Raw genomic sequence first — 9746 nt, forward strand, 5'->3', positions numbered from 1 at the left:
GTGTGCTGCAATAGTAGTAAAATACAGATGCCTTTGAGTTATGGAGGAAAATAGACTCCATAGGATGGGTAAGATACAAAGAGTTCCAAAAGACAGGGCCCATGGGAATGAATGATTGGAAAAAGGCTCCACTCATTCATGATTTAAGAAAAAAGGTCCGGAAGTCCAGCAAAACGTGCCCAGGGGTCTTATTAGGAGAGGGGAGGAAGCATAAAAATTATAAATCTCCCCAACACTCGCCCCCCCAGACTAGATACAGGAGGATCTAATCCACTCTTGAATTAATCTCTTGATCCAGTCAGTTATAATTTCTGGAGAGACCATCAGCATTCTTGTGTTGGGTACCCGACTTGTGCTCAATAGTGAAGTCAAAGGTTTGTAGGCTTATGGACCACCTGAGCAATTTTGGGTTTTCCCCTTTCATCTGCACCAGCCACCTTAAGGGTTGGTTGTCAGTTTGAATCCTGAAAGTAGTTCCATAGAGGTATGGTCTGAATTTATTCAGAGCCCAAAAAATAGAAAAACAAATCATGTTCAATTGTGGCCCACCTGGTTTCCCTATGATATGTTATGATATGTTATTTATATCTTAAGCAGATGGAGTTTTCCCTGCCTTTACTATCAAATGGACTTAAGCCTGCTCCTATCCCTGTGTTGGAAGCATCAGTCTGGACTAAGATGGCCTGAGTATAATCTGGAGCTCTAAGCACTGCAGCTGTACAAATGGCATCTTTCAGCTCCTGGAAGGCTTTTTCACAGTCATCATTCCACTTGACCTTTTTATGGTACTTGGGAGAGGATACAGTATTCAGAAGAGAGGCTATGGTCCCATAGTTCTCCTGTAGTAACCAGTAAGTCATAGGAAGGCCCTTAATTGAGTTTGAGTAGTTAGTGGCCAAGTCTTGTACAGCCTCCACTTATCTGGGTAAGGGCTTAATCTCTCCTCCTCCTACCCCCAGACCACTTTACTTTGATGACTTGGCATTTATTTGCTTTGATGGTCGGATTGGACTGTTGAAGGGCCTGCAACACATGTCCCAGGTGGTCATGATGTTCATCCCAGGTAGGGCTGAACACTGCAATGCCATCCAAGTATACCATGCAGATGTTCTCTAACCCATTCAGAACATGGTTAACCATTCTCTGGGATGTGGCTGGGGCTTCCTTTAATCCAAAAGGCATGACCTTGAACTGTTACAAGCCTTCTGGGGTTGAGAATGCTGTCTTCTCCTTGGACTGGTCAGTCATGGAAATCTGCCAATAACCACTTGTCAGGTCAAAAGTACAGAGGAATTCTGCTGAGCCCAGCTTTTCCACCAGTTCATCTGTCCTTGGCAAGGGATGAGCATCTGTGTTGGTAACTGCATTGAATGCCCTGTAGTCCACACAGAATCTAAGTTCCTTAGGTCCTGGCTTTGGTAATAACACAACTGGGCTAGCCCATAAGTCACTCCAAGGTCAAGCATCTTGTTTACCTCCTCCTTTATGTGATTCCTCACATTGCCTGACATCCTGTAGCCCCTGCTTTTAACAGATACACAATTACCATTGTCAATGTCATGTTGGCCCCAAGGGATCAAGCCTGGTGTAAGTGAGAACAGAAGGCCAAAGTGAGTTAACACATCTTTGCACACCTGCTGTTGCTACATTGTCAGATTAGTAGAGCGTTTTACTGATCCATCTGAAGGGTGTCCCCTTAGATGATCTGGAAGAGGCTCACTCTCCTCTTCTTTTTGATCGGAAGCTAAGAACATAGCTCCTGTCTCTGGTCTGTAAATAAAGGCTTTCAGGCAGTTGGTATGAAAGACCATAGTGGCCTCCTCCGGGTTGCCCAAGTGTACCAAATAATTGACCTCTCCATGTCTTCCCATGCCTTTGAAGGGTCCTGTCCACTTGTCCTGTACGACCCCTTGTCTTACTGGAACCATGATGAGAACTTGTTGGCCTGGAGTAAACTCCACTATGTTGGCCTTCTAGTCATGCCAATGCTTGACAAGAGCTTGACCAGCTTTCACATTATCCGAAACCTCATCATTTGTGCCATCCTCTGTCTGAGGCCTAGCACATAGTCAGTAATCCTTACTGACTTGAGGGAAGGAACACTCTCCAGACCCTCCTTAATCAGGGCCAACGTGTCTCTGACAGGATGACCATAAAGTAACTCAAAGGGACTAAAACCCTCTGCAGTTTCAGGAACTTCTCTATAGGCAAAGAGAAGGCAAGGCAGCAGAGGTTCCCACTTTTCTTCTAAGTGGGTTCTTCCAAATCTCCAATAATGCTCCTCATTGTTCTAGTAAACATCTCTACTGACCCATTTTTCTGAGGGTGGTAGGCAGTTAAGAACGTGTAGGTGACCCTACAGGTTTTCCACATGGCCTGCATGTAGTGGGACATAGTTTGTCCCCCTGTCAGATACAACATCCTTGGGTTATCCTAGAAACTGGTTGCCTGAACAAGTTGGATGGTGTAGAGGACCAACAATGTCAATCCTCACCCTCTCAAAGGGAACTCTCACTGTTGGTAGAGGCACTAAAGGTGCCACATTCTTGGCTCCACTTTTACCAGATAACTGGCAAGTGTGGCAACTCTTACAATTTCTGCACCCATCTTGGGCCAGTAAAAGTACAATGATATCCTCTCCTTGGTCCACTTAAAACTTAGGTGACCAGCTAGGGGGACTTCATGTGCCAACTGTAGGAATTTGGATGTTAATTCCTGGGGTACCACCAGTCTTCTGAGGTCCCCTGGACTTAGGAGACTGGTGGTACTCCTCTACACTGAGCCTATGGAGTCCATACTCCATAGGCTCAGTGTAGAGGAGACCATCCTCCCAGTACAGCCTATGCTTCCCAGGGTCGTGCCCTTCACTCTGGGAAGCTGCCTGCTGACACAGACCTTCCAGAGAGGGATCCTTTCTCTATCCCCTACTGCAATCTGTCCTTGAAGGTTCAACTTCTGCAGGCAACGTCTGCAGCTAAGGGTGGCCTATTGGATCCAAATCAGAAAATGCACACTGGTAGTAAAAGTTAAACCACTGCCACGAGCCATTTAAAGTAGTGAGGGTAATAACAAAAATCCTACATGATAAAGTAGGATAAGGGGCTACTAGGTAACCCCCCCCCAAGCACTCCACATTAGATGGTGTGTGCTGGACCCACAAAGTGAAAAGGTAGGTAATATCGATTTCACCTTACTGTTCTTGGGCACAGTAGTGCAGCCAAGAAAAGGTATTTAAACCTCAGTGACGGTGCACTAAGAGTGCTGTGTGTCACTATACAAAATGCAGATGCCTATGGAGTTTGTCAGACTCCAAAAACAATGAAAACATAAAATCCTAATCAGGGAAAAACACATGAGAGCGTGAGAAAAAGGTCCCACTCACTCAGGAGTTAAAATGAAAAAGTCCTAAGTCCAGCAAAAGAGCTGGCGATCTCTAAGGTCGGAGGAAATAGCACAGAAATGAAAATTCTCCCCAATAGCCTTGCACCTGTCTACCTCTCTTCTTGGGTCTCATTCTACACTCCCTCCCAATCTCTCTGTTCTTGTCAATTTCTTCTCGTAGCTCAATGTCCTCCGTGTGCTCAATCACACTTTCAGTATTTTACCCTCTTGGCTCCCATGGACTGGGATTCTCTTCCTTCTTCTCTTCAGTCTATCTCTGTTTATTCTTTATTTTGCTATTCATTGAAGTCCCATTTCCTTCACCCTGGGTGATATGACAGATTGCTTTTATTGATATTCCTTTTTATTGTACTGCTTTGATTCTCTGTACAGCGCCGTGGCTTAAGGCGCTATTAAAACATTTATTTATTTGGGTTTTATAAAGTTTGGTAATCCAACACATTTTGAATTAACTCTGCTTTTTTTCCTTTAGTACTAAGGGCCTCATTACACGTTGTGCGGTAAGGGAATACCGGTACCGGTAATTTCCTAAGCCAATCACGACACGGACCCACCGCTATCAGCGTACCCGTTAATTACGGTGCCACTAATAGCGGCAAGGCCGCGGGCGCGCGACCCCCTGGTCGGAATTAGCGCCATGGCGCTAATACCAGGCCATCACAAGCCATGCGGACATGGCATTAGCGGCATGGAAAACACCCCAAAACCCCTTACCGGCATGGCGCTAATAACGGCATCGAAAAGCACCCGTTAAGAGACCTGAGCAGTGTACCCATCTACCACAGGTGGACACAATCAGCACAGGTGCATGCAATGGAGACAGGCAGCACAAAAGAGCACACCACACCCCTACCCACACCACTTCCCACACCAAGATGGTCCCAATAGCAGCAGCATGACATGACAGGCTTTACTACATGATAGCAGTGCAGCACCACCAACAGCCCGCACCAGAGGTGACCCGTAACAGGTACCCATTCATCACACCATACAGGCGATGCCAGCTATCCACTGAGGAGGTGGCTCCTAACCCCTGTACGGAACCCACAGAACCAGCAGGAAGAGGACCACAATATTGCACATCCCCGTAACTGCGTCGTGATAGAGCTGGCAGTCAGCCTTCCAATGACAGTGCTGCGCTGCCTAAGTAGCCTGGGTGAGGCACTCCTGTACAGCCGTGTCAAAGTGGCAAAGATAACCATGGCATGTGTAGAGCATCAAAAAATGTGCATATGATGGAATGTGCAAATGCCACCTGAAATTGACATGCAACCACCAGAAGAGCATGATGTGGATGGGGATGAGTACGGGTGGAATGCCCCGGCAGGACATGCAAGAGGCAATGCCAAGGAGGCACACGATGTGCGTCAGCATCTGATTCTGAAATCCCATCAGGCACAAAGGTGAAATAGCATGGACGGAGACGGATATTGTTGCCCTGGTGCATGTTTAGAGTCCCACAAAGGACCCTGTCCAAGATAAATGACACATACGCAATGATGGAGACCACGCTTGGGTTTCAACTTCAGAACAGTGTGTATTGAAAAGAATGTGATAAGAAGTGCAACACCCCAAAACACCCAAATGCACCCTTACCCCCCTCCCCCCCAAAACACCCAAATGCACCCTTAGCCCCCCAAAACACCCTGGTGAGTCTTATGGTGTCTACGTTTCCTGCCCCACATGTGCCACCTGGTCCTTGGTGGACCTAAGCATCAGGGCCTCCACCAACATTGGGTTGGTGTGATGTGGGGCGCCTCAGGTTGCGCAGAGAGCGGCGCAGGGGGCTGGTCTGCTGGGAACTCGCTGAGGAGGAGGTTCCCGGTCGATCCTGTGTTGGGGGTTGGTGATGCTGCTCCATGATGTCCCCAATACGTAAAATGGCCTGGCGGAGTTGGCCCATCTCCTGGCATATCCTGTCAGTGCAGGCCTCAATGGGCTCCTTTGTTTTCCCTGCATATTTGTTGAGGTCATCCCTTAGACGGCCTGTCTCGGCCACATGCTGGGTGACCAGCGCAGTAATGTCTTCCTGCCTCCGGGTGATGGTTGCAAGGTCAGCCAGGGTGGTAGGTGCTGCTGGGCTGGACGGTGCACCCTGGTCCGTGCTTCCGGCATCCGGTGAGGACACCTGAGGGCTCCATGCACCTTCTACAGTGTGGGTGTCATGTGCTCCCTGGTTAGCAGATCCGGACGTTGCCCTTGGACTCCCCTCAATGGACCATGTTGGGCTGGGGTTATGGAATAGTTGTAGGACGTCGATTGCGTCCTCCTCGTCAGTGGCCGGTGCGGTGGCTGCTGCCTCCCCAGTTGAGCTGGTGGCAGCGGAGTGCGTGCCCTACGTGCTCATCTCAGCAATGATGGGGCACACTGGCGTGGGTTCAGCTACAACAGGAGCCGTGCCCTCAGGCTGTGATGAAATGGTGCTCCTGCCGCCCTTGGCCCTTTGCAGATGGACTGTCCTCCCAGTTCCCCTGGAGGTGGTGGCGGTGTCACCTTTCTCATGCATTCTGGCTTTTTTGGCTGCTGGGGGAGTACGTGCTGCAGTGCTTGTGTCTCCAGTGTCTGTCGGTGATCCTGTGGAGGACATAAATAGGGTACATCATCGTTAATGGGTCTAGGTGCCTCATGCAGAATGTTCACGTCATGCTGCTCTATGCATTGGGGCCTATTTATCAGTGATTCTTGTAATGGGGATGTCGGGTTGGTCATGCATTGATGGGTCTGTATTGCACGTGTATATGGTGATGCATGCATGTATGTGTGTGGCTGGATCAATGGCCTGGTCATCGACACATGTTTGGGGTACCCCCTCACCCTTCACTGTGCATTGTTTGACGTATACACTCACCTCCATCGGATGAGATGGCCACACCATGCTCCATATCTCCGATGGCTTCGACTCCTATAGTGGAGGCACATGTCTCCTCCCACTCCTTCATCTTCAGAGGTGATTCTGCGCCACCTCCTGTAGCCATTGCAAGGTTGCGGTTGACAGATAGGATATTCCGCACACGTAGCCGGAGGTCGTCCCACCTCTTGCGGCAGTCCTTCACGCTGCGGGTGGTAGTGCCCACCGCACTAACTTTGCGGGCAACTTCGTCCCAGATGGCCTTTTTCTTGATGATAGCCTCCCGGCGCATATCATTGGCGAAGACGACTTCGGCATTGGCTGCAAGTGTGCTAGTCAGCATTATGAGCTCCTCTGGTGTAAATTTCTCTTTCCGCTGACGATCAGAGGTTGTTTTTAGGGCCTTTGACATCGTCAGGCAGTCCTGGATGGTTTTTGGTCGCAGTTCTCCGGAAAGATGTCCTGGATGCAGATGATGGCAATGGATTGTGTTTTTAAAGATGGCCGCCCTTCTCTTTCCCGTTCCTGTGCGATGACGCTATTTCCGGTTCCGCTTTTTAACGGTGTCCGCTAATAGCGGTGACCGCTATTTGCATGTTGCGTGAGGGAGGAGGTGCTATCAGCACTTTGGTCGAGGCCGGTAATGGGCATTTTGTGGACTTTTGCGGCATGGCGGTAAAGTCATTTACGGCATGGCGCTATGCTGGTGTCCGCGAACTCGTAATGGGACGCTATTAGCGGTCTTTTGCGAGGGCGGACACGCTAATAGCGCCATGCCGTAAAATTCTGATTTTTACCGCACAACGTGTAATGAGGCCCTAAGACATTTATCTTTACACAATTATTTCAGTTTTTCAACAGTCAGAGCTATCAGAGCTCCTGCCTTAAAGTTTTCCATTGTGGGCATGGTTTAGTACTTTACAGTATAGTAGCCTTGAAGATGAATTCTTTGACATATAATACAACCAGGAGTCAATTTAATCCAACCTATACAAATCCCACCAGTTGTAACACCAGTGTTAGGGAAGTTTTCCTAAAGTCCCACTTTGGAGGTAAGACTTTAGTAAGCTATCCCAATAGTTTGTAGATCCCCAACTCTTAGTATAAGTCCGTACTACTCAGAGACCTTGGTTCTGTGTACTTACCTACAGGTCACATCTTCCTATTAAGATAAGCCTGATTGCTCTGTCACTCTACCAAGGTCTGAGTAGTACGGACCGATACTAAGAGTTGGGGATCTACAAACTATTGGCATAGCTTACTAAAGTCTTCCCTCCAAAGTGGGTCTTCAAGAAAACTCCCCTAACAACCAGCAGGATAGAATGCAGATGTATAATGCTGCTCATCCAAAGCCGAGCAGTGAGGAGGTGTCGGGGGCAGTAGGTAGCCCTGCTTTCTTGAGGACAGGGACAAAATAAGTACGACATTTTGGGATAGTGGTGGTTGTGTAGCTCCTTGGAGAATGGGTGACACTGAAAAACATTAAGAGGGTTTGTGTCATGGAGGGACTGATACCTCAAACGTAAGTGCTGAGACAATGAAGGAGGACAAGGTGTTAATGGTCATTTTAAGTCGCATGCTTGCTAACATCAAGGATGGAAAACTAAGCTGTGCATCAGTGGAACTCTATACATGTAGGAAATGCATATGATACAATGAAAAGATTAATCAAGCAACCAATGTGTCTTCATAGATTAATGTATGTGCTTGTTTTCTAGGAAGTTGCAAGATTTTTGGACACCAAACATAAAGACCATTACAAAATCTACAATTTGTGCAGTAAGTTTTTATTTTGGATACAGCTACATATAACTTACATGTGGGTTGGGACATGCATATCTTTCTTCTGCTCATCCTTTACCAATTAATAATTGTAGAACCTGCACAGGAGCACCTAGATTCCTAAGTTCAATGGGCACTATTGAGTTGATCTGATGAGGAAAGTGTTAGAAGGATAGGATAAACCATAGAAACTTGTGCCTTGCATTTAAAATAACTGTTGGGCACTACAAGGATTTTGTTGTAAAGCAGGTTTCAGTAACATTTAATATCTGTTTGCAGCCACTCCTCTACGACATAAAGCAGTTCGTACAGCACTCTATACCATGGCCTGCAGTTGTTTTGTTGGCCCTGTATGGGATTGAGGCATGTTAAACTTTTTTCTCCAATTTCCAGCACTCTTGCTCTTGTGCTGGAAATAGAAAAATGTGTAAAACATACTTGGAGCCATGAGGAGTGCTGGGAGTGCGCGGGTGGGGAATGGCATGGGGCAGTGTTGGAGATTGTGGGGGTGGTTCGCATCATCAAAAGTGACACATTGAATTTCCCTGGTCACAGAACATTTTGATCAGTGACCTGTGAAATTCTGTAGGTCACTTTTTTAAAGCGGGTCTGGAGTTTGATCACACCTACCCTAGTACAGCCAGAAAGTGTGGAATGATGGCTCTCACTACAAGTTGGAACCTCCATTCCACATTTGTTTTATTAGTTTCTCCATTTCTAGCTACTCTGCAAGCTTGGAGTGCACGCTCTAACAGCCTGTACAAGTTGCATTCCAAGCTTCCCTTTGTGATCTGTTCTCACTGGGTGCTGTGAAGGAGACCTGGACACATTTTGTCATTGAAAGGCTAAAATGAGGCTTCCGTTTTATTGCCCCTGCAGTATTTCTAGCAGTATTAAAGGTCTTACAAGTATGCTCTATTGTAGGCTATGGGCCACCAACTTGGGTGTCTGTCGCATAGCACCCAAAAGAGCATGTTTATTGCTGTGTCTGTTCTGCCTGCCGCACACATGAAAGTCCATTTACAGTAAGCCCTAAAGATTGATGAAAAACATTCAAAACATTCCATAAGGGGTAGTTACCTGCTAGCTCATCTCTTCTTTTTTTTTTATTGAAATGTGATCTGTGCAGCTTCTGGTCACAGAAATGCACTTTGTACTTTTAAGAAACATGGTTGCCAATACATTTCAGCAGATGTGATTGTTGGCTAATACTTCCCATGTCTACCTTTCCATAGATAACTGTCGACAGACCCATCTAATCAAGGGGTCCCTCTGATGATCCAGTCCTGTTGCTAAGAGGTAGTCTAGAAGCCTGATTAGCACCCTCGGTGGGGGAGCCAGCTAATCAGGAGGCTAGGAACACAGGCTGAATCTCCCAATGTTAGCCCACATTCCAAGCCACCTGATGGCCGCTTCCCCCACCTGCCGTATTGCCCCCACCCCTGGATCCCTTTTTAACCCCCCCCCTCCCCACTTACCTTATTGTGGTGGCGAGTGCCACCGCTGCTTACTCTTCTTCAGACGTGAGGAGCCCCGCCATCCCTATCCATGGAGGCTATATTTGATATATGATATGGCATTTGTAACGCGCCTATACACAAGTGTTTCAAGGCGCGAAATTTGAATTGTTCTACATTAAATTAGCCCCGTCCCAGTCCGTGGGATGGGTGCTAATGGTGTTAACCACCCATTCCTAGGGCTTGAACGTGTGGTA

General features: G+C 47.5%; 1 protein-coding gene across 3 annotated transcripts in view; it reads left to right on the forward strand.

The window, feature by feature from the left end:
* The window catches only part of LOC138527994 (phosphatidylinositol 3,4,5-trisphosphate 3-phosphatase TPTE2-like), a 421324-nt gene that overhangs the window by 293295 nt on the left and 118283 nt on the right, over positions 1 to 9746 (forward strand). For all 3 annotated transcript variants that reach the window (XM_069639416.1, XM_069639415.1, XM_069639417.1), the window contains one exon: positions 7969 to 8029. In XM_069639416.1, the coding sequence (XP_069495517.1) occupies positions 7969 to 8029 (61 nt within the window). The remainder of the gene's footprint in view (positions 1 to 7968; positions 8030 to 9746) is intronic.

Source organism: Ambystoma mexicanum, chromosome 7q (assembly GCF_040938575.1).
Source record: "Ambystoma mexicanum isolate Mex_15411 chromosome 7q, UKY_AmexF1_1, whole genome shotgun sequence".
Taxonomy (NCBI): domain Eukaryota; kingdom Metazoa; phylum Chordata; class Amphibia; order Caudata; family Ambystomatidae; genus Ambystoma; species Ambystoma mexicanum.